This window comes from Colletotrichum jinshuiense, chromosome 7, assembly GCF_051148585.1.
Source record: "Colletotrichum jinshuiense chromosome 7, complete sequence".
Classification (NCBI taxonomy): Eukaryota; Fungi; Ascomycota; class Sordariomycetes; order Glomerellales; family Glomerellaceae; genus Colletotrichum; species Colletotrichum jinshuiense.
Window position 1 is genome coordinate 1,690,347 of NC_139314.1, and position 24,474 is coordinate 1,714,820.

General features: G+C 49.6%; 7 protein-coding genes across 7 annotated transcripts; 3 read left to right on the forward strand and 4 right to left on the reverse strand.

Annotated features, from left to right (window-relative positions):
- Positions 1-562: 562 nt before the first annotated feature.
- Positions 563-2,426, forward strand: EsH8_VII_000435 (amidase signature domain-containing protein; the record flags this gene model as incomplete). The annotated part of the gene is made up of 5 exons (XM_083270568.1): positions 563-850; positions 905-1,316; positions 1,375-2,031; positions 2,121-2,264; positions 2,317-2,426. The coding sequence occupies 5 exons, from the start codon at positions 563-565 to the stop codon at positions 2,424-2,426; spliced, it is 1,611 nt and encodes a 536-aa protein (XP_083128125.1).
- A 1,239-nt stretch (positions 2,427-3,665) lies between these two features.
- Positions 3,666-4,673, forward strand: EsH8_VII_000436 (NAD(P)-dependent alcohol dehydrogenase; the record flags this gene model as incomplete). Its single annotated transcript, XM_083270569.1, has 1 exon — positions 3,666-4,673. One exon carries the CDS (start codon positions 3,666-3,668, stop codon positions 4,671-4,673), a length of 1,008 nt encoding a protein of 335 aa, XP_083128126.1.
- A 6,388-nt stretch (positions 4,674-11,061) lies between these two features.
- EsH8_VII_000437 (oxidase ustYa family protein) lies at positions 11,062-12,151 on the reverse strand (the record flags this gene model as incomplete). The annotated part of the gene is made up of 3 exons (XM_083270570.1): positions 11,062-11,639; positions 11,721-11,852; positions 11,905-12,151. The coding sequence occupies 3 exons, from the start codon at positions 12,149-12,151 to the stop codon at positions 11,062-11,064; spliced, it is 957 nt and encodes a 318-aa protein (XP_083128127.1).
- A 410-nt stretch (positions 12,152-12,561) lies between these two features.
- EsH8_VII_000438 (uncharacterized protein) lies at positions 12,562-13,036 on the forward strand (the record flags this gene model as incomplete). The annotated part of the gene is made up of 2 exons (XM_083270571.1): positions 12,562-12,619; positions 12,744-13,036. 2 exons carry the CDS (start codon positions 12,562-12,564, stop codon positions 13,034-13,036), a joined length of 351 nt encoding a protein of 116 aa, XP_083128128.1.
- Positions 13,037-13,645: 609 nt separating this feature from the next.
- On the reverse strand, positions 13,646-14,871 carry EsH8_VII_000439 (sialidase family protein; the record flags this gene model as incomplete). The annotated part of the gene is made up of 2 exons (XM_083270572.1): positions 13,646-14,240; positions 14,309-14,871. The coding sequence occupies 2 exons, from the start codon at positions 14,869-14,871 to the stop codon at positions 13,646-13,648; spliced, it is 1,158 nt and encodes a 385-aa protein (XP_083128129.1).
- Positions 14,872-17,368: 2,497 nt separating this feature from the next.
- EsH8_VII_000440 (uncharacterized protein) lies at positions 17,369-18,121 on the reverse strand (the record flags this gene model as incomplete). The annotated part of the gene is made up of 3 exons (XM_083270573.1): positions 17,369-17,454; positions 17,510-17,669; positions 17,723-18,121. The coding sequence occupies 3 exons, from the start codon at positions 18,119-18,121 to the stop codon at positions 17,369-17,371; spliced, it is 645 nt and encodes a 214-aa protein (XP_083128130.1).
- A 4,064-nt stretch (positions 18,122-22,185) lies between these two features.
- On the reverse strand, positions 22,186-23,394 carry EsH8_VII_000441 (Gfo/Idh/MocA family protein; the record flags this gene model as incomplete). Its single annotated transcript, XM_083270574.1, has 3 exons — positions 22,186-22,911; positions 23,009-23,293; positions 23,353-23,394. 3 exons carry the CDS (start codon positions 23,392-23,394, stop codon positions 22,186-22,188), a joined length of 1,053 nt encoding a protein of 350 aa, XP_083128131.1.
- Between the last annotated feature and the right edge of the window lie 1,080 nt (positions 23,395-24,474).

Consider the following 24,474-nt stretch of genomic DNA (forward strand, 5'->3'; position numbering starts at 1 on the left):
CGATCGTCTCTGACGGTTCGTACGCGCGATGAATTAGCGCCGTCTTCGAGGGCGATGGGACAAAGTGCTGCCATGTGACCAACCCCCTCCATTATCCAGTCGCTCACGCCAGAATCCCATCTACAGACGGGTGTCGTTTTCCAGCGTCGCACGACGAGACCCCGCACCCCGTCAAGGTCCATGGGCTTAGCACAATGGCGACAAGAGGCGCCTTATCAAGGTCGATGCGGCGGGCGGCGGGTTCTCCACACGCGCATCCGACAGGGTTGCGAGTTTCCCGGCCATGTTATCTCGAGAACGTCTCGTCTGCTACCCCACAGTCCCCGCGGACCCAACTTGACACTGTTAGTCCCCTGCTAGGCTTCGGACGATGGGCCGCCGAGACTATGCCACCGATGACCGGTGCGGTCCGGAGACTTGCGCCATCATGGCCAGATCCCCAGTAGGCTGCAGCCAGCCTGTATTTAACAGATCCGTAGTGTCGGCATGGCTGTTGGCCAGGTTATCGTTTTCGTGAACCGTCTTATCTTTAATCGCTACACCGAGACGACATTAATTCACCATGGGAAGCTTGAAGACTGAAACCTGGGAGCTGGCGGCGGCCAAGAAGCGCGAGGACCTCGCGGCATCCCTCCCCTCCGAATGGCGCGTCCCAAAGGACTTGCTGCCGGCGGAATCCCAGAAAGATGTCACAACGTGGCCCGAGACCTCTGGCTGGTTCACGCCGAAAGAGCTGGCCATCACCAACAGCACCGCCACAGAGCTGATATCCAAGCTTGCCGCGGGAGAGTTGAAGTCGCTAGACGTCACCAAGGCTTTCTGCAAGCGAGCCGTTGCTGCCCACCAACTGGTAGGTGCGAGGAGCGGGGTTGGCAAGGGTGCCGCGCTGACCGGGGCGTATTAGACAAACTGCCTTTCTGAAACATGTTTTGATCGCGCCCTGGCGACGGCGCAGGCGCTGGATGAGCATTTCGAAAAGACGGGAAAGCCGGTGGGGCCTTTCCACGGCTTGCCGATCTCTCTAAAGGACAATTTCAACCTGAAGGGCCTCGATGCCACGGTGGGCTTCGCATCGCACGTTGGAGATCCCGCCGAGTATGATGCCGCGCTCGCCTCTCTCCTGGAGGAGGCCGGGGCCGTGTTTTACGTGAAGACCAACGTGCCCACCGCGATGATGATTGCGGAGTCGGTCAACAACGTCTTCGGACGCACTGTGAACCCGAGAAATAGGAACCTCACGAGCGGTGGAAGTTCCGGCGGAGAGTCCGCCCTTATCTCGATGAAGGGCAGTCCTCTTGGAATCGGAACCGACATTGGTGAGAAACTACACATTCTTTTTGGACCGAACGCGTGACTGATCTTGGGGCATTTTAGGCGGTTCTCTGCGCATTCCTGCTGCGTGCACCGGCATCTTCACCCTGCGACCTTCGTTCGGCCGCTTCCCCACCCTGGGTTGCCGGTCAGGTATGTCCGGGCAGGAAGCCGTGCAGTCCGTAAACGGCCCCATGACGAGGACCATCACGGACCTGGAGCTGTACAGCAAGTCCGTCGTCGACCGGCAGACATGGCTGCACGACCCCCGCTGCGTGCCAATCCCGTGGCGCACCATCGAGCTCCCCGCAAAGTTGAGGATCGCCGTCATGTGGGATGACGGCATGGTCCGCCCAACGCCCCCCGTCGCGCGTGCGCTAAAGCAGACCGTCGAGAAGTTGAAGGCGGCAGGCGTCGAAGTTGTCGACTGGGACCCCGTTGACCAGAAGCAGGGCCTGAGTCTCCTCGCCCGGATGTTTGTCGCCGACGGTGGAATCTCCATCAAAAATGTGTTGAAAAAGACGGGCGAGCCCATGAGACCCGAGATGGAGGCGTATGAGACTGCGACGGAGCTCGGGACGTACGACATGTGGCAGCTGCATATGGAGCGCACTGCCTTCCAGAAGCGCTACTTGGACCGGTGGAACGCGGCCGGTATCGATGCCATTCTCTGCCCCACGACGCCGTTCACCAGTGTCAAGAATGGCACTTACAGACATGGTAAGTTGCACACTCCTCCTGATTTGCTTTCGTCGCAATTCCAGCCTTACATCAAGTTCTTGGCGCGCATGCTAACATCGACTTCCCAGTTGGATACACTGGCGTATATAACGTTCTCGACTATGCCTGTGTCTCTTTCCCCACCGGCCTGTCAGCCGACGAGCAGTTGGATGTGCCCCTTGCCTCCACGGAAAAGCCTCTGGGACCTGATTGCGAGGCTATCCACGCTGAATGTACGTTCTTCATCATCAAAATATGAAATGAACTTGGCTGACTATTGTATAGATGATCCTCGTGACGTGCACGGAATGCCTATTAGTCTCCAACTTGTAGCTCGGCGACTAGAGGAAGAAAAGGCGATAACGTTGGTTAAACATGTTCTGGATATTATTTAAGGCGGTTTACATGGCAGTCAGTGTGTAAATATGACGAGTGTATGAATCCATGTCTCTTGTACCGATATCTTTCAGCTGTTGTTCCGAATTGGTGAGTGCAATACGGATCTTTCGTTCCCTGCGCATATCATTTACAACATCATATCCTTATGCTCGGATGATAGCATTGGAGCTTTTTCCCCCCTCCGCTAGATTTATTGCCAAGGCAATTTCTTGGCCCGCAGACTACTCCACTAGCCATGCACAATGTGGACTGCTTTACTGGCTACATGGTCTATATGACGGCCCGACCGCGCTGAACCCGTTTCTGGGCCACTGGGATGCGCTGCACTGGCCACTTACACTGAGGCTGGTACTGTAGCACCTTTGAGATCAAGTTTTGGGCAACCTGGGTTATTCCTACTGCCAACAGTTCATACCTCCAAGTCTCCGCCAGTGAAGGAGCAAGAGGATGCGAGTCTCGCCAGAAACTCGAGCCATTCAAGACACTGCGGCTCAGAATTCTACTGTAGACTTCAATGGATAGGAACAGTGCATTTTTGAGCATCTGAACTCATCCGTAATCCCATTCTGAGGCAAACCGCATTTGTCAGCGGTCAATATAAAACCTTGTCTTGCAGGGCTTGTCCTATGCTTGTTTCTGCAACTTGCTGACAGCTGGGACCCATAGTGTCTAGAGTTGCAGTGGCTTTTAAAGTGTCAAAGATATAGCGTTGCACCATGTTGACACAAAAGTGAGGATCCCCTGCCAGGAGTCGGACTTTGCTGCTTAACGAGCGGACTTTTGCCGCTTAGCTTGCGGACTTTGCTGGTTCTTGCAGGATTCGAACTGCGAGCTTCTGATATGTGCGGGACCGAATGCCTTTGTCATTTTTGCAGTATAGATACCAAGAACGGAAACTGACTTCGTCACTGAAGACCCAAACCCAAACACCCTGGTCGCTACGTACGAGTGTCGACTTGAGGCTAGTAATCCGAACCCGAGACAGCCTCACCTACACCCCTGTAATGCGAGCTACTGTCGACGTTGGTAGTATCTAGAAGAGTGATTATGACAGGCTCGTTATTCTTTAACACTAGGAACATATTTAATTGCAATTCTCCCCGAATCCAACCCAGTAATTGAATGTTTTCAGACACCTTTCGTACTTCTCTACTCCACGTGCAACCTACTCTTAACCTCTCTATCCATTTCTCTGCTCATTTCTCAGCCCAAAAGACTGCGACTTCTTCGACAACATGCAAGCTTGGCAATACAGTAGTATCAAAGACACGCTAGAGAACTCTTTGGTTCTCAACGAGAACGCTACACCACCAGACGCATCATCACTCCCTAACGATCATGTTTTGATCGAAGTGATCTCCGCCGGGGTCAACCCCGTTGATTACAAGTTACCTGAAATTCCTGTATTTGGGAAATTCATGATCCAACCTCCCGCCAGCCCGGGTTTCGACTTTTGCGGTCGCATGCGAGCCACACATCCTGATAGCGCGCTCTCTGAAGGCCAGCTTGTCTTCGGAGCCTTGAGCATTGGGTCCAAATTTCCCAAGTTTGGCAGCTTCAGCCAACTTATCATCGCCCCATCTTCTCATATCACGTCTCTTCCCATGGGTGTCGACCCGGACGATGCCGCTGCGGTTGGCACGGCTGGGTTGACGGCTTTCCAATCTCTCCCACTCGACCTGATCAAGACAGGAACCAGAGTCTTCATCAACGGCGGCAGCGGAGGCGTGGGCTCCTTCACGGTCCAGTTCGCCAAAGCCGCTGGGGCCCACGTCACGACGACCTGCTCTACGGCCAACGTCAGCCTTTGCACCAGTCTCGGGGCGGACGAGGTTATCGACTACCGGCAGGTCGACATTCTCGGCGAACTGAAGAAAAAGGGGCAGGTTTTCGACGTTGCCATCGACAACGTGGGCACCCCGTGCGATTTATTTGAACAGAGCCCTCATTTCTTAAAGCCTGCCGGATCATTCGTCCAGGTCGCCATGCCGAAATCTGTCGCCACCATGCTTCGCAGAAGTGTCCTGCCAGGGTTCCTTGGCGGCAGAAGGAGACCTTATCAAACTGTGAAGGTGAAGGTCAACCGGGAAGACTTGGAGCAAATTGGTCGCTGGATTGTAGAGGGAAAGGTTCGAGCGGTGATTGATGAAAAGTTTGAGTGGAAGGACGCACCGAAAGCATATGCAAAATTGCGACTTGGACGCACAACAGGAAAGATTGTTGTTCATGTCGGGCTGAAATAGATGCGCACCTATGTTGGTTCGGAGTAAGAGAGGAAGGGAACCTAAAGACATAAATCTTTATTCTTATTATGTATCAACGTCCAAATAGAGACGCCGCGTTTAATTCGTAATCTCTTGAGTACAACCGTTCTAGTCGACCCCGAGTGCTAAGTATTAAGTCCTCAGATATTATTCTTGGCTACCAATATTGGCTTCTGTTTCCGTAGGGAGAATATAATAATCCACGTATACTTCTTTGCGGTTTGTTAGTCCAAGTGATTATATGATAGACTCAACAGATATTCAATGGTTTCGCATTTCAAATCAATCTGGGGCTAACACCTCTGTATGTTGAGTGGTTAGAGTGTTTTCGAGCTCTTGAGAAACCATCTATGTTTTAAACCATTGCTGACTGACTGCGAAGGAAAAAATGTATTCGTAAAGCCAATCTTTAGCACAAATGATGCTGATTCTTCATCCCACAAATCGTACAGTTTCCTCTTACGTGGGCCTAGAAATTGCGCTATTCAATGTCACAAGGAGGTACAACCCTCATGTTGGGATTTGCCCCATTGCCCAGAAGAACCTTAACAATACTGGTATGACCAGCACAAATTGCGATGTGAAGAGCTGTCATGCCATTGCCATCAACGGTTTCTGGGTTGGCCCCGGCTCCCAGCAGCCTCTTTACAATTGCATCGTGTCCTCTATTCGCGCCATATTGCAATGGAGTCCGCCTGTACCCGTCCATAGCATCTATGTTCGCCCCATTGTCCAACAAAATCCCTACTATCTCGACATTCCCTAGCTCTGATGCTATATGCAGAGGTGTTTTCCCCAATTCTTCTATCAATAAAGACTTTAAATCTTTTTGATTATGCGGATTCTGACCCGTCTGTGGATGGAGAGGGATTGATTAGTGATATGTCACAGAGTGTTGCCGCTACTATTGTACCCACCTTTTTACTCCCGTCATCTCGTTGTATTTCGTCGGCGACAAGACTAATGGGCGACTCAAGAGGTAAGAAAGCGGCGTCTAACTCGCTGTCTTGAGACTGACACATCAAATCCGTGACGGTGAAGTCGAATAAGTCTTGAGGAACTAAAATAGATTCCTTGAGAGGGGGCGATAGGCAGGGATTTGAACAGCTTTCTGGGCCTTTTCTTATGGTATCCATGGTTTCCAAGCCTTGTAAATCTTGGGCCGTATCAATCTCTCCGTTTGGATCTTGGCCTTCATTCATGAGTGCGAATGGATGGATGCATTCGACAGTGCCGTGTTGCAACCAATTTGAGGAGGATCCTTTTTCGGTCCACTCCCCATTAGCTGCGGTGTGTGAGCTTTTAGTCTTGTGGATTGCCTTTCTCTGGCCTGTCCAAATGTGTCAGTTCAGTATAATGGCAGTCTTGTCCATGAACGGTGTACTAACGGCTATTCCGCTGCGCTATCCGATTCTTCTCCCTTCGACGAGCTTTCCATTCTGCCTCCGCTACCGGAGGCTCTTTCTCAGGCTCTTGGTTTTCAGTGGTCATTCTTGGAAGAAAGGTATGTCCAGTTCTATTCAAACTCGGAGTGACAATGTTTACACGCAAAGGAAACAAGAAAGATACAATATACATGGCCCAAAGTTGTTCCTCTGGTAATAGATGTCCATTTAAACTGGGCAACAGCTCAATTAGCCCCATACAAGGATCATCACGCTGACTATGAATAGTGCTGCCAGGGGCTCAAAATGCAGAGGTGCAGCTTAACTTCGCCTTAAAGCCTATACATGTGGAGACTCTTAGACTCCGCCTATTTAGCATGAGTTGCTGGTGGAAGGTAACATCCTCCAGGGACCAGGTACCCAAAGGGCATTGAATAGACGTAACCAAGATGCACGCGGATGTCCTGTCATATCTATGTAGCACGAAGAGCGTCATGTGGGCACCAATCAACACCATCGCCATTATGCTGGTAGTAGCCTTTCAAGGCTGCTCAGTCCCGAATTGTTAGGTGGTATTAATGAGCTTGCGGCCGTGGGGGGCACACAGCGCCAATGCATTGGAACCCAAATTCCGTGCCGTGCCGGAACTTACATCCCCACAGCTCCTGGTTTGTTTGTCGCCGTGTTTTTGGCACTCTCTTATCAAAATGCCCAAGCCCTGCCTTCGTTGTACATGTCACGTAGGACCATCAGCTTACTCATGTTCCATCAATGAGATGAGACAATCACACTTTACGCATCTTGACAACCGGCGGTGAAGAGTCTCAAATTACGCACCAAATGGTGAGCATGAATTTGCGCAAAACTTCGTCTTCTGTATTTCAGCCCAATTACCCTAGTTGAGTGGAACCTGCAATATCGCGTGCTTGTCTCTCCACTCTACAAGATCAGCCCATGATTGACACTTGTGATGCACACCCCATACTTGCAGGAGACTATCACCACCAATCCTGTCCGGGTTAGGTCCCTCAAGGGTGTCATCTGCTGCGCAGAGTATGGCCTGCCGCAAATACTCGAAACAATGAGATGCGTGCTTGACGGCTTGCGATGTATCTTCGGGTCTCCTGCTGTCGTTGGCGAGACGGACAAAGCCCTCTTGCAGAGACTGCAAGCAGTGCAGCTGATGGAACGCCGATATGGCAAAAACGTTCTCTAAGCCGTTGACCATTGTGTTATTGTTGGGACTCAGGCCTAGTTCAGCAATATTTGGTGGCTGTACGAAGGCCCCGCGTGCTAAACGAATCATGGTTAGCGGATATTGCTCATGCGCTAGTTCACCCAGGAAGACACACGGAGGTTGTAAATAGACCATGCTTTCTTCACTGCATCTTCAGTGTACAGCCTGTGAAACCGGGGGTCTTCCAAGAACTCTGTCATACGTGTCTTGTTCTTGAAAATTCATTAGCATATGTTGTTTCGCTCGTGAGCACCTGTTGGTTTTTACTTCGGCAACGCATGTTTGCAGGCCCAGCGATCCTTTTTTGGTCGCCAACAGTAGTAGGGCCACAGCTTCACCGACGCAAAGACTGCACAAAAGAGCGACAATCCATATGCTTCGAGGCCACCTGTTAGGTCTTTCCTCCTGATATTGTTTCGATTCTTTGAAGCCTATCAAGGTATAGGCCAATGAATTTCGACGCTGGGCTTGAACCATCGCCTGCTGGAATCGAAATGGCGACAAGTTGACTGCTATAGTCTTTGCTGCAGTGTTTGAACCCCAAATGGCTAGCTTCCGTGCACAGTTACTTATTGAACCACGTCCCCTTTGCCGAGATAGTGTCACGGTGACTGTGTTATCCGGCTGTCATTTCGCGTGAAATGACTGAAAGTGAAACTGAGAAAGAATTCATTGTATGTAAACATTATGCAGTCATTCCTTCTCGGGGGTGTCCGGATGGCGCCCTGGCATCTTGTCAGCATTGGAATGGAGCCCGTCGATGACGATGGCTATTAGCCGGGCCAATGGGCGTCCAAACCCTCGTGGTTTCATTGTAATCAATGACAGGATGACTGTCACCAAGATGACAGCCACTTGCAATGCTCAAAGTAGCCCAATGGGGCAACGTTTGGTGTTTTCAGCATCGAAATGGCCGGCATGGCTGTCCTGACCACGACTACGGACGATGAACCTTACCTGTTAATCATTACTCCCTACCTTGCAACAACCACTGGGCTGACTTTGTCTCCCAACAGTTATTTCCGGTTCAAATGATGATTTTATGGTCATTTCCACCCATTAATCTTCTCAAAAACCATGTTTTCGATCTCAATACCTGGATATAGGCGCCTTGCCTCGAAAGACGACAATGATGCAACATTCCAAGACGACCGCGCGGAAGACAATGTCAACGAAAAGAGATTTATTATGTCATGGAAGCGGCCGCAATTGGAAGTGAAAATCATCACAGCATTGAATGCGGGCTTATTCCTACTAAGCATCACGATGCTGGTGGCCAGCAGCATTGCAATCCCATCCAACATGCGTCAAACATCACAGAATTCAAGAAACTGGTACCTCAAGCAAACATCAAGCCCATGTAGGCAGCCCCAAAGTAATTCATTTTCTCTCAGTCTAATCACTCAGACCATAGCCCCCATACTAGAAGCGATGGAAATTCCCTTGTTCGATAAGCAGCTTGATGTTACTTTGCTTCTAAACGAACCCGTCAGCATCTACCGCCAGGAACCGAGCCGCGAGGTCGACATTGCTTGGGAGAAGTTAGGTGACTTACGCCTTATTCCACTCTCTCGCGAGCAAGTTGAATCGGTAGGGAAGGACCCGGATGATGCGGTAAAGTTTCCGCCTGAATGGGGTTTTGGGGAAGATGTTTATGCTGGCAGACTTGATGTCTTCCATCAGATACATTGCCTTGATGCTTTGCGGCGAGAATCTTACTTCGAGCATTACTATGGAAACTCATATCCAAAGGGGTTTAACCAGACCGGGGAGATGCACCGGTTGCACTTGTCACATTGCATCTGGTATCTGCTTCAGAGCATCATGTGCCAGGCCACAGCAGATGTATACACGCATATTTGGACGGACGGCGTCGAGCATCCCTTTCCAGATTTCAGCGCACAACACAAGTGCCGAGATTACGGGGCCATCAAAAGTTATCAGGACAAGCACGCAGTTCCTGTGGGCCCTTTTGTTGCTCTGAAGGCACCTCCTGGGGCAAAGGTTCATCGAATGACGAGGCATTTTAAGAAGCTTCACGGGTTCTTCGACAAACATAAGGATGACAATAATCATGGGGATGAGATTGCATAATGTTTTAGGATTATCAAGTTATGATTTAGTGACATGTTTGAACAATAGCAGAGAGCAAAGACGGTATCAATGAAGCCACCTTGAGGACTAAACCAACACGATCATCTCCGCTTAACAAAGTGACAGACGTCCTTATCCCTTGCCTTGCAATTCCAAGCTACAGGCCACCGTTATTTCCCACTGCTTTGTGTACAGAGGAAGACTTGATAGCCGACGCTACCACGCCAATGCGTGACGTTTGTGCAGCTACATTGTCAAGGGTTTTATGCATCATGCAGGGTGACACCTACATGCTGACACACATGGTCAGGAAATCTGACAAGTTATGACAGGTAATACTGTCAGCAGCCCAAACACCAGTTCTGCTAGTGCAAATCCGTCACCACAATGAGAGCAAAGGCATTTACTGCTACTGTAGAGTTCCCTACATCCTATTGAATGTATGTATTGGGAAAAAATAGTGTTTGATGAGTTAGTGAAGCCTGAAACAGACTCTGATTTCCTGCGATGCTTTCAAAACCTTTGCCAGCTATTCTCGACTGGTCGACTAATCCAGTTCGCAGTAGACTGCTTGTTTTAGTGCTTCTCATCATCTGGATCCCTATTCTTACTGTAACCTATTATATTCTCGTTGAAGGCGGGAGCCCAAGGTCATTCTTTTCAACTGAAACGAGTCAGGCAGGATATCAGCCTTGCCAATCTACACAATATGAACATCCATCGACACAACTCAGGTCTTTCTATGGGCCTGGGTCTCCGGGATTCCAACAGGAGGGACGACACTCACTCCTTGGCGAAGCTTTGCAAGGAGCGAACAGCGAATTCTTGTTGTTGAGAAATGTCGATGGGAAAATCGATTCCTATGGGGTATCAATGTATCATCAGTTGCACTGCTTGGGCATGATTCGGGAGCACTTGGCGAGATCAAATGCAGGCAGCGGAGACCACGATCATCACTTGCGGAACCTTGAAAGTCAGGACGATCACTTGCTTCACTGCGTAGACTACCTGTCGCAGGTAAGACTATATATTCCAACCTTCAATAGCATTAAATGTTTCCAACGTTGGTTCCATAGAAACTGACTTGCTCCCCAGGCCGTAGTGTGTGCTGCTGACGATACAATTGAGCCATCAAGGATCAAGACGATGCCATCGGGCGAGAAAATGGCAATAATCGATGGTTTGGAGAACCAGCACTATTGTTCCGATAGTCATCTAGTTCACAAGCTAGTCAAGAAGTCTCATTCGGAACCGTTCAACATACGGGGTTTGGTCAAAGGGCAGCGGGTTACTGAGCTATTTTCCGAGGAGGCATCTTGAGTTCCTTGAACTGTGCAGAGAGCTCAATAAAGGAACACTTTTGGATATTTTATTCAATTCATCTTAAGAAACGAGAACATGATAGAATTGGTTTCGAATTCTTGTGCTTAACCTTTAGCCAGAAGTAGGAAAATAAACCAGTTGTCCAAAGACATAAGAATATACCCTTCACCTTTGGAGTGCACTTGACAAAGATAGATGTTGTTGAGGCGCATCACATACATGGGATGTTGATACTTTAGGTTCCGTGACCCATAGATATGGGAGTATGTTTGTATTTTTGCGATTTCTCCTTAAATGTCTTTGCTCTACCAAAAGATTGCGGTATGATTCAGTTTCCGTCCTTTGGCTTCGAAGGGCCAACCCACTCATGCTCCTGCCAGAACTTGAAAAACTTGTTTCCCGGGAAGAGTTTCCACAAGAATTGAATGTCTTCCTCCGGGCTATTGTCAAACCCCGAAGTATCGATAAGTTCTTGTGCCTGGGTCTCATTAACATTGAAATCCCAATCCCCAGCCCAACGGTCCATCGCCCACTGCTGAATCTTCGTGAAGTTCTTGCATGTGTGCGTTGTTGCCAATCGGGGGAAAATCCCAAAATTCGCCGGCACATTGATGTGGAATGGTATTGGAGAGACGTCCGCATGGCACATCAAGGCTTGTCGGAGGGAGTCTACGCAATGGTCCCAGTGCCGGAATGCTTCCGTGTCGCGGTTGATAGTTCCATTTGGCATGGTCACTTCTAGCAAACCACCGTATACTTCAGGATAGAGAAGTTTCCGTAGATCATTCAGACAGTGTAGCTCATGCCAAACATCCAGTTCAATGAGGTAGTCTTCCGTGCCGGGGATCGCAATGGTCGGGGATGGTAGCTTCTTAGCTTCCTCCTTCGATATTTTGGAAATACCAACTGTCGATCCGATGTCAGTATTTACTTTTGTAATGCATGCTGACAATCTGAAAGACCAGGATCCAACATCAATCGACGTACAGTTGTACAAATCACTCCACAGCTTATCGGTTTTCCCATCCGTAGTGGGATATCCCATGTACTCGGTCAGGTTGAAAAGTGCCGCACGGAAGTGTTGCTTCGGGACGTATTCGACGGCTTCGTTCGCCGGTGCTACACATATATTAAAAACGAGCGTGGCCCTGCGCCAGGACTGCGGACTTACACCATACTGCCAAGGCTGGATCACCTTGTCTAGTGAGTGCTGTTACAACAGCCAGAAGAATTATCAGGCACACATTTGAGACGTATAAAAGAGTGATGTGAAGGTTGGACCGGAGGAACGAATGTTTTTGGTATGCTTGTGGCCGCAGACTCGAAGACTGTAAAAGGCCCTTAATCTCTTCATCGCTGTCAAGAGAGAAGGAAGAAAAGGATGCACTTTCGTCGATGCCCATTTCCGAGTCTTGCATCGTGAGTCGAGACAAATTTCAGTGTGGGATTTAGTTTTTGGGGCGTTGAGTGATAGACGGCGCAAACAACTGCAGATTTGACAGAATATGGTGACGCACCAAGTTAATGGGGCAAAATTGAGACATTGAACATAGCAGTGCTCAGAAGGCCCTGTTGTCAGCAGTGCTGCATGCATGTCATCAGTCATCTGCAACGGTCCGTGTCACGGCCTATGGCCGACAACTGTAGTAGTCAGCACGAACAAACGTTACCACGCCATCCATGATGGTGACAGCAGGAGGGTGGTCAAATACTGGGAACACCACGCACGTATCCAAAGGGAGTGCAACTCTGAATGAAAGCAGCTTCCTTACATCACACAACAGCCTTTGCATCCTCAATCCCCCGAACTACAGTCAAATTCTTCAAAATGAGATCCGTTCTCATGATCTCTTTTCTTTCGGTTGCGGCCATTGCTATGCCATTTGGTATGTGATTCATAAGTTATTGCAGGGAGTTCAATCGATCAGTTTGCCCTTCATTCATGAGACTGATATCTGTAAATGGTAGCCGCTCCCGCTCCTGATGCAACCAACTCATCCCGCCGAACAGCGATCTCTCAAGAAGAGCTCGACGCTCTTGCAACTAAGACCGGCAAGACCGTCGATGAGATTTCCCAGGCTCTCTATGGCGTTTGGGAAACTTACAAGTTGACCGACGAAGACATCGCCGCATTGGCAGCCTCCAAAATCAAGCGTGGCCAGATTTCCGAGGAGGAGCTTGAGGAAATTAGCTCCAAGACGGGAAAGACTGTCGATGAGATCTCCCAGGCTCTTTACGGTGTTTGGGAAACCTACAAGTTGACTGATGAGGACCTCGCTGCTCTGGCTGCATCCAAGAAATAACCCAATCATTCCTATATACCATAAGAGGATGTTTGAGGATAATCAATCTTCAGGACTTTGGTCAATATTGAGACACTGGGCGGTCGGCGACAGCGTGCGGCAGGTGGACCATGTAGCTTGTTCATGGCTTGCATGCACAATGATGGTAGCGAAGCTTATGGATACACTCATTTAGTATGAACAATTATACGCACAATTCAATTTCTTCCTGGTTGTGTATTGGGCCTTTATGTCACTGGATCGTCTCTTATGTATCCTTGAATTTTGCTGATGAATGATTGATGTTGACTGGGTAAGCATGCATGTTTGTTTTCTGCTGTCAGCTGCTAGATAGTGTTCAACATATTAATCAGGTTCCTGCATGGTAACATCATTCTACATCACGTTTGTCGAATCCAGTGGTCTTACTGATCTACACCATCGTTGAGTCAAAACTCTGTACTCGAAGTGGTATAAATCAAGTATCATAATTACACACGCTAAATTAGTTGCAGCAAGCAAATGCTTACGCAAAGACCTTTTGGTCGAGCATTGGAACTCGGCGGCATTCATGGTTCTTGAACTCGTCATATTAATCTTTTATGCTATGGTCATGAATTCGTACACTATTTACAATCCAAGCAAAGCATTGAGGTCAACAACGCTGATGCTGACCTGGTTGGTGCTGCTGGGAGGAAGTCTGCCACCGCCAATGATAGCCAACTTGCTACCATCATCAAGAACCTCAAGAGAGCGGGAGTAGGCATTAGGCTGAGGAACAGCGTACTCAACCCATGCGCTGGCGTCGCCAAGCGCCCTGTTGACAAAGATGTTGGACTGGCTGCCACCGCTGAGAATAATGGTACCGTTGACACCACCGATGGGGGACCAGACGACGTAGGGCGAGCTAACGGGACGGGTACCCTTGTCAGAAATCAGGGTGATTCCGGGAGCGGCGAGAATGTTGAGAGGGTCGGCAGTAAGGCGGTAGTGCACGCGGCAGCCGTCGGTACCGCAGACTTCGTAGGCATAGATGAAGTCGTTGTTGGGCAGCTTGGTAATGACAGGCATGCCAGGGCGGGCCGCATAGGCGTTGTTGTCGTGGACATCGTCAACAATCGGGCCCCAGGTCTTGAGGTCGGTAGTGGTCTGGTGAGAGAGTTTCTGCCCGTACTTAGGGTCGCGCTGGTCGGCATAGTAGAGGATGAGCTCGCCATTGTGGAGCCTGCGCGATTGATCTTTGGTTAGTCGATGCTTTCAGAGACTTGCACGCCCAGTTAAAAGTGTACTTACAGGAAGTGAGGCTCCCAAACGGGAGTCAGACCATTGTTGGGCAGGGCCTCGCCGCCGCTGGCAACACTGCTGAGGAACTCCCAGTTGGCACCGCCATCAGTGCTGACGTAGACATCGATCTTGGTCAAGCTGAGATCGGTCGGAATGCTGTTGCCAGCGAGCAGGATGGTTCCGGCCGGGTAGCCTGCAAAGGCGGCAGGGAGCTCGTAGAAGGTGGGCTGGTAGCGCAGGCCCCAGTTGTTGACCGTGTCCTCGACGCGGCCAATCTCCGCCCAAGTGCTTCCGCCATCCTGAGAGCGATAGACAGGGAAGTAGACCTTGGGAGGCTCTGGTGAGTAGTTCTCCCAGGTGGCAATCAGGTCTCCCGAGTTCAGCTGAATAGTACGGGCGTACAGGACACGAGGGTCGACCCAGCCCGCGTTGGAAGGCGGGGAGAAGATGACATTGTTCGAGATGGTTCCGCTTGCCTGACGGGCCTCGACAGGAGTTGGAACAGGGCTCGCAGCCACCTGGAGAGACAGGAGGCTGGAGATGCCAGCGAGGGTGACACCGAGGAACTTCATCTTGATCTTTCCCAAACGAAGGAATTGACCGGTTGAGCCTTAAAAAAAAAAAGAGGCTAACGTTAAAAGTGCCTTGAGGCGAGAACAAGACCTGGCATCCTGTGAATGGCGGGGTAGCTTATATATGTCGCAATGGAGCTCCGAGAGGTGCAATTGTCATTTACTAATGTCCGCGCCGAGGCAACGTCAGTCGAGCCATCGTGAACAGCGTCAGTGCTCGGAACCAAGCTTTCCTTGATTTCGTGACTCGTAAACGGGTGATGGGAATCCACCCCAAGACGGCAGGGTGGCTGTGTTGGGTTAGCTGGCAGCATATGCAGGTCCGGCGTCGTAATAATTGGTGCGTATGGCGACCATGGTCTGTTATGTTTTTGCGGAAGCTGGCTGTGTGACCTCATCGTAGCCATTGCATCGGTCGAAAGCCCGCCGAGGATAATGTTACATTCCCCGCGTTAAGTTCAATGCCGTTGAGATCTGGGGTTTTGTGTGGGGATAGCCCAGTTAAGTTTGTGGGTGTTTGCAGAACCTAAAGGACGCGCGCCAATGAGGATGTGTATGGGGCCCGGATGCAGCCGGGGATCAACAAATTCAAGAGTTCACGTGCAACTGGCAGCTCGACATGCTAGGTTCCGCCAGCTTTCCAAAAGAGCACCATGCCGAAGGAGCATGGGTTCACGAAGTTTGTGGAAATTGGCTATTCAGGCCCGCCAATGGTGTTATTATGCCTTGTTTGAATACTCCCGCAATGCTTGCACGACGGATAGGCTCGGGCCGGAACGAGGATTGCCAGAGCCGAGGTTCTGGTTACACTGCACAGTCGATTTTCTGAGCCAACAGCGACATGAAAGTCCGCAGATCTTGGCAACGATGTGACTGTCAATCAGGCACAAAGCACCAATCTCATGTAATGGCAGTTTGTCCCACGTCGATGCAACGTCTATCATTAGATCAAAGCTCACTTGAATCGACCCTAGTAAAAGATCGCCTCGCTAAATATGCTAGTTCAATTCTCATTGCTTTAGGCGCCATTTGAGGTCTTATCCAGGTCGAATCATCTCATAACTCAGGAACATGCATCTTCAAAAGTCCAGTCAGGTAAAGTAGTAGTTGAATCTATGAATAGCGCCTTTCTATAGGCACAAGTGAAGTACAATCTAGTCCTTGTGTGTCTAATCTACCCTTTGTAATAAAATACTCCATACTGAGAGTCTGCATTGGTCTTGCCATCTTCACTGTTACAGCATTCCCAAGTATGGTGGCTCCGTGTACGTACTTACGCACATGCATGACGCTTCATTGAAGAGGATGATAGGAATTTACACAGTCAGCACGAGCTATGAGTATTCTGAATTTGCTAGGCCTGCTTTGTTGTGTACTTGCAAAGCCGCTGGCGGAATGGAGTGGTCCTTGTTCATCTTTGCAGAATTCTCTCAATCCTCACTCAAATCTAGGCTTAAGATCATCTTCTCCAATGCCTCCACAACATTTTCATAGACCGCCTCTTGAAGTCGCGGCTTCGTCAGGTCCGAGCCATAACCGAAATCGCAACTAAGACACCTCTGCGTAATCTCCCTGTAACGCGGCCCCAATGATGATGACCTCCTTGCCATTTTGCGAACTGAAAGTACATCTTCTGGTTCTACCCTAGTCCATCTGTCTATCTGTAGTAACGCCACACCTAGACTGTGCAGAGTGAGGTTGTCAATGCCGCAAGATAGCTGCTGATCCTCAGTGACTCGGGAAAGGTCATGTAAATCTGAGGAGTTTTGAACGCCATCCATCGAGTCAAACTGCTTCTGGGCGACTTCGATACCAACATGCAGACTCCGAAGAGCTTCTGATACCTCCTCGTCCTGGCCACCTCTGAAGAAGGCCAGGTCACGCAGTCTCCAGAAGTCGCTGAGCCATGGAGTTGAATGAAACTTCAGGACCGCTGATACCAAGGTGCGAGCAAGTTTCAACCGGTCGATTGTCGAGAAAGAATCCCCTAATGATTCGTCAAGAACCTCATCCATGGTGACAGATCTGTGATCAGAGTATGACGGATGAGGTTTTCCACATAAGTTTTTGTTAGCTGGATAGAAAGAGTGCCGGAAAGCCTCATCGGACTCAACATCGATGTGACCGAGACAGTTCGCCTCGAGCTGTCGCGTCAGCTCTCTGCAAATGTCCTTTGATAGACCCAAATCAAAGGAACCCCCCAAACTAACAGCGGTAGACGGACCAGACTCCGGTCTTGATTGTCCCTGAAGCGGCATCTGCACCCTCGTCTCCGCGAATCGTACGACCTTCATTCGTTTGGAGGACGATGCATTGCAGTTTGCTGGAGCCGGAAATTGCCCGGGCAAGCTCAAAGGTTCGATCCATTCCAGATTCTGTGAGTGAACCTCCAACTGCACCAGGGTCGATTGAACGGTGTCTCTGGTATGACTGCGGCACACGATTGCTAGGTTCATCTGTACCTCGCCATTCACTCGATGTGTTTCGACGAATAGCTTCACGGCGTGACCCATGTGGCCTGCCTGTCCACAATTCCATGTTCGTACGAGGGCGTCGTGAAGTGCTTTAGAAGCTCTCCGTATCCTGATGAGACTTGCCCATTCTCCCCGGTTGATGGGTTTGGAATCTATCGAGTGACGTTTGGTCGGTTTGTGAAGTTCACTGATTTGCTCTCGGAGTCCTCTCAGGTCGTTGTTGGATAAGCGAAGTTCCTCGATCAAAGTATCAAAGTCCATAGCACTGAAAGCCATCTTGAAACCATCTTGTGTCCTCTTGAGTGTTTTCTTCAGACGCCCTTCCTATAAATCAGGTCAGATCCGATATATGCAATGTCAATCTCAGCCACCTTTACCGTAGGCTTATTTTCTTTCTCGATGGTAAATTGCTCAATGACGTTTTCGAGCTCTTCAATATATCTGGTGATATCCTGGACAATCTCAACCCAAGGTTTGTAGTTATTCTTAAGACGTGTTCTCAAAGACGACTCGAGACTAGCATCTCCCCAATTCTCGTGCTCGGGATCTGAGGCCATGTCCGAAGCGATCTCATCATCATCAATGGCGAATCTGAGCCAGAGGCGACACTCATTGGAAAAGACTTGTTGCTGGATTCCGAGTACCTTTCGTACTTTTTTGACTTCATTTGAGCAGTGCCGGAAAGCCTTCAGCCTCCCATTCACCTGTTTGTACGCCTTGATGGCGCCACCAATCAGAGGTACAATACCAATGATTCCCAGTGCAAGTTCCGCCATGATAGAGATATCTAACAGAAGAAGTTGTGTGTATTACGGAAGAGATGTTGGCGTGAGAGCACGAAGCTGATCATAGAATGAGCGGGTTGCCTCCCAGCCTGATTTTGGCAATGTCGAAAATCAAAACACGCAGAAAAGTGAGGCTGCATAAATCAGACACTTTGATTCGAGCAAATCCAAGGTGTGACAGAGTTTGAGGGGTGCATAAGCCCCCTCTGACGTGACAGCTGAGCCCTCTTGATTGCGGTAAGCGCTGAGGTAGTTTGCCGTCTACAACGCAGGAATTCTCGTCATTTTGAGCGTTTAGAAAAGCCCAAAAATACTATTCACAACCCGACATTCCAAACAGATAATGTCCCCCGTTCTTGAGGAGATGGAAAGTTCACAGAGACAGAAAGTGTATGACCCTGACGGCATTCGGAACTGGATCTCTGCGGAGCAACCCCTAGAAGCTCCCAGCCTCGCCAGTCGACTTTGCGAAGAATGCGTCAAATCATTCAAATCCGTCTTAAAGGAACTACAAAACAGAAATAACCTGCCTAAAGACATATACCGAAGCTTGGAAAGGAGTGGGAGCTCCTTGATTCTATGGGTAGATGGTCACGGGATCCTCCGTGGGAACCTAGATGATGCTTTGCAGAAATCACGATTTCTTCGAAAGTCAATCTTGGAGCTGCTATTAAGCATCAGTCAAACACTGACTGATAGTAGGTTACAACTTTGGGACTGGAACCATGCGGAGGGCTAACTTGTCTAGGGCTCCTTCCGAACCTCTTTCCCGCTGACAATAACGCGATTCGTGTTAGGAAGCTATTATCTGCCGTAGAAGATGCGCGAACGGTTATGTGGGAAGACTATGCCGACTCCGACCGCTCTGACGACTTAGAAGATGAAGTCGGCAAGGAAGGCGAGGAAGAAATTCCCTCAACACCAAATGCCGGTGTTCTTAGCGACATAACGGATGATATTCGCTTAGATGTTGAGTGTCTTTTAGACCTTGAGTCTCTTATCAAATCACCCTTCATCGACTCATCCAAGCGCAGGTCTGTCGAACAACAATGGTTTTTCAATGAACTAACTCCACATCAACCATATTTGGAACGCATCAGTCGAAGGTTTCCCGATGCCGAACAGGATCTGGTTGAACGACTTGCAAAGGCCAGTTGGCACCGTTTTCAAAGAGTTCAGTCAGAAAAGGAACATAACGCGGCACTAGACGAGCAGGAGGTTCAGGACAGAGATGGAAAATTACAGCCTGCCTTATCAGAAAGAGTATCGGATTTCTATGACTCTGGACTTGGGACATCTTTGGGGACGAGGAGCTCTTATGCCGATACAGTAATGTCTTACAAACAGAACTCTGATACGTCCATGTCAACTCGCATACCGCCTCTGCCAGCCGAAGCTAAGAATGGTAAACCATTCGATTGTGTTGCTTGCGGAAAGAAAGTTCGAGTGTCGAACAACTCAGCATGGAAGTCGGTTTCCAAGTTATCTGACATATTTGAGAGAGCCATGGCTGACAGAAGACAGGAAACATTTATTCAATGATCTGAGACCGTGGATCTGTCATGACACTTCATGCCAATATGGAAATGAACCATTCTCGTCGAAGGAAGACTGGGTACAGCATCTTGCTTTGCAACATCGTTACCAAAGTGATTGGCGATCGGTGAACTGTCCTCTTTGCCTAGAGCCCACTGGAGACGGTAAGATGACCATACTGAAGCATCTGGCAAACCATTTGGAAGAAATTTCCCTTTCGTCTTTGCCAGTCGCGGTAGACTCAGACAGCGAGTCTGGAGATGACATACCACATGCCACTACTGCAATATCCGAAAAAGCCTTCCAAGATGTTTCTGGTCAGTTCAACTTCGATGGACAGCAACTTTCAGCGTTTGGGCCTGAATGGCAACCAAATCAGAACATCCAGCCCAAACTTGAGTCGGTTCCCATCGAACAAACATACTCCTTACCAGAATCATCCCGTACATCACGTACTGCCCCCCCTTTACCCTGGGGTCTGCTGGAGTTCTACGGCCGTGAGCCTTGGGATCCACCGGAGTTGTTTCCTCGAAACTCTTCCGTATCAGAGACCCCTGGAATACAAGGTGACCAGGCCGAGTCTTACAAAGAGGCCGCTGCTGACAAAAGGCTCATCTGCCCGGATTGCCGCACCCAGTGTAAGACTAACTCGGAGTTATAGTGAGTATAATCCAGTGCTTCAAGATCCGCGGTTAAAGCATGTCTGAACATCAGTTAGCAAGCACTACCAGCGGCACAACAAGGCCTACACATGCGATGTCCCCGGATGCTACCGCAAAGAAGGCTTCCTTACCTTCTCTACTCTTGAAAATCTTCACAGACACAGAGACACAAGGCATCCGGAAACTATATCCAACATAAGATATAAATGCAATATTGGATCTTGTAAATTGAAGGAAAAGTTCTGGCCAAGAATGGACAATTTTCGCCAGCATCTAAAGCGCGTTCACCAGCGATCAGTGAATGCAGAGGATGATCTTCGAGAGTTCATCGTATAGTAGGTTTTTACTTTTCTATTCTTTATTAAGGCGCGCGGCAACACTGACTCAAGCTAAATCTCTCGGTTTTTAGACGAGAGGGAGCTATTGTGGATTCATTGCTCAACAGCCAAAGCCATGAAACTTAAGCAGATGCGATATCTAGTATCTGGCATGCCCAGTCTCTAGAACTCCAGGGCATGGAAACGGAGGATAAATAGGCCTCTGTGAACAGGTAGATGTCAGCTATGCTATTCAGGATGTTCAAAACTCGTACACAAGCATGAAGACTCGGTGTATGTTGGAATCACAGGTTACCCGTACGGGAAGTAATCGAACGTAAACAAAAGGTCAAACTGGTACTGTATTCTGGTGGTTGTATCTCTGTGTAGAAGAGTAGGTAGGTTGGCAGCAGCAGCAGTAGTGAAGATATCACTGTTGGCAGCCCAGAGGTTAGATCTCCAAGTTCCGCTACCGCGGCCGTTACCGCGGCCAGCTGCTGCTGCTAGCCAGCTCCCTGTATTCTAGCTGAGTAATCCAACAGTGTAACGTTTTTCTTCTGATTCTACAAAACCATGTTATTCGTATAGTTGTTTTGAGACTCCGAGCTTCTGTGTTCTCTCTATTTCGTGCTGATTTTATGGCTTATACGAGCGACATAGAGATTGAGAAAAATGTTTCAACTTACTGAAGTCATTTTACAGACCCTACACGTCTGCCAAAGCAGGCAAGAAGGCAGCAATCAGGCGGGTCAATGCTGAGCAAAATGACGCAAAATAAGCTTTGTTTAGCGTCAGTATTCCACGTTTTACACTCAGAAGCTCCAATGCAGCATGCCTGAATGCATAGAAAATACAAAATAAATGCAAAGTGCGAATCGAGCGTGTTCAAGATGGAGACGTAACTTTTGCTAATTAGCACGACAGGCGGCACGAACCTGCATGTGTAAGTCAAGAGCCAGATCTGCGTTCTTCACAAACCCTGCGGTGACCTTGGCTGGTCGACCACTGTAAGTACTGAAGTAATGAAACTTGCGAGAGCGAGCTTGAACCTGCAATTCACACACAACTGTGCAGAATGTCGAAAGCTGATGACCTGTATCCCGCTTCAGAAACCCTATGCTGTTTCTATAATTGGCATTCGATAAATATATTATGCCGGACGTCATTTATACTGAAACTCATGGTAGATAGCTTCCTTGCCACTAAAACTTGGAGATGCTGGGTATAAATATTCTACATGGCCTCACTTCCAGTCTTGGACATAAAAGTCGCACGATGATTTCGTCAAAGTCAATGAGAGAGCAATTCGGAAACCTAGTTGGTGGATCAGTATGCGATTACTTTCATTGTTATTAGCATATGATGTTATTTTTACTCTGGACTTAGCGGGATTAATGACTTCTTCGAATAAGGAATAGATATAAATGGTCTGATGAATATCATTGTTCTTAACACTGACTCGTTGTCCAAGTTTGGAAAAGAAGACCAAATAGCGGTGCTAAAACTTGACGTTCAGTCATTGCAAATTCTATAACCGACTCTACAAACGCTGTCCCTTCTCATTGAACCTCTGCACTTCCCCCGTCAGAAGGGCATCCTGCAACGCCCGGCCAATCTCCATGACCTTGACGCCCTTCTCGATTGGCAACGGAACCGGCTTGTCCCTGAGGACGGACTCGGTGAACTCATTCGCCTCCAGCGCGAACGCATCCTCAAACCGCTGCCAGTACTCGGGCTGCACCTCGTTTCTGACGCCCAGCCTGTCCGCAATGACGACGTTGTTGGCCCGGGGCACGACGTTCACCGAGACCTTGCCCTCGGTGCCCGTGACCTCGGTGCAGACGTCGTGCCCGTGGGCCTGCGTGCGCGAGCAGTAAAAGTACGCAATCTTGCCGCCCCAGAACTCGACCACGCCCACGCCGTTGTCGACGTCGTTCATCGCTTTCAGCTCCGGGTGGTGCTGCAGCGTGCCCGTCGCCCAGCAGGCCTTCGGCACCGGGTCCGAGAGGTACCACAGCGAGAGGTCGATGTCGTGGATGGCGCAGTCGACGAAGATGCCGCCGTTGCGGGGGGCGTAGCGCACGAAGAAGCCCGTGTGGTCTAGCAGGTCGCATGTGTTGGACCGCACGATGAAGGGGTTGCCGATGGCGTTGTCGTCAAAGATCTTGGTTGCGGCATCGCGATATGAGGCATCGAAGCGGCGGGAGAAACCGGCCATTACTTTGAGATCGGGGCGGGCTCTGGCTGCTTCAACGACTTCTGCAATCTGTGTTACGGACATGTCAGAAATCTGCTTCTGCTGTACTTCACGTCCCATGGGCCAAATAGTTGTTTCATTCGCAGGGAAGCTCGCGGGGTTATACCTCGTCCATTTTTGTGCTCAGAGGCTTCTCACACAAGACGTGCAGCCCCTTTTTGATAGCCCCCAGCGTTTGGCTCGCGTGTACATCGGTGCTGGTAGAGATCCAGACGGCCTGAAGTCCGGGGTGCGAGAGCATCTCCTCGTACGAGCTGTACACTGTGACCTTGAACTCCTTGTACTCCTCGAAGGCCCGCGCCCACTCCAGTTCGTGCGGCTCGGTGCTGCAAACTGCCACTACGGAGGCGCGAGGTACGCGGTATATGAGATTTTGGACGTGTCGACGGCCCTGTTCTGTGTCAGCAGGCTCCCTTTGAGGTTTTACTGAGCTAAGTTGCGGATTCTGACCATGCGCCCAAGGCCTGCTACGGCGATTCTGAGAGGTTCCATTGCTGATACTGCGAGAAATGGTCGGGATAGTAGCTTTATGAAGATAATTTCGTGGTGGCCTGGCTTCGCAGTGATGATATGAGATTCTTTACACCCTTCTCACGGAGAGCACCCATCCTATTTATCTTCTGTCTCTGATCTCCTGCTCAGAAGCTACGTGCGGGACAAGTCGAGAACGAAGCAAGCTACAGTGTTTCTAAGCGCGTCGAGGAACATATTTTCCGCGTCGGTTCCTCCTCTTCAGACTAATCTATACAAGCAGACACGGAGACAGCTCCAAAGTGTGCATGGAGACGGCATCATGTCAACTGTCACGTCGGGTGGCCATAACCCTTCTCGGAGGAAGAGGAAAGAGATCCCGCCAGAATCTGACCTGCACCCCGGAAAATAAAATGCATCTTCCCCCATGCCGTTCGAGGGGTAGGTGCTGCCAGTCTGCGAGTTATCTATGGGGGATGGAAAAGACCCTCCATCCCAAGGTCACATGCCTAGTTCTGTCCAAGACGTGTAAGTCGTTGGGAATTCATCCAGTCATTTCTCGGTGCACCTACTCCTCCCCCCGCGTCTGGGGTTGCATGATGGGTGTGTGGAGAGATGAGGGGAAAGCGGGCCGTAAGCTGTAGGGCCGGATGGGCGTGGATCCGTCAGGCCCATCGCCGACACCTACCCAAAGAGGTAATCCTCGCCAAGATGACGGATGATGGACAAAGTCGTAGCTTGTCAAGGAGCACCAATAACGATTGGTAGGTATGTAAGCCGTGCCTCACGGGTTTGCGGGGAAAATGCAGGGGCTTCTATCGACGGCAGTGGGCGGCTTTGAGTTCTTTAGCACTCTGATACATGTTGTCCTTCGCCACTTTTGCTGGAATTGCCTTGGCATCATAGGAGGCTTGCGTATGCCTCAGCTCGAGTCAGTTATTCGGATCCGCCATTGGCAACTCGGGTTGGAGGTTGTATGCTTGCCACATTATGACGGACACATGAGAATCTTCGAGTGAGATCTACATCTCCATACGCCATCCACACTGCTGCCATGATTGTTCGTATTTCCATGAGCACTTCAAACTGAAGCTGAAAGCT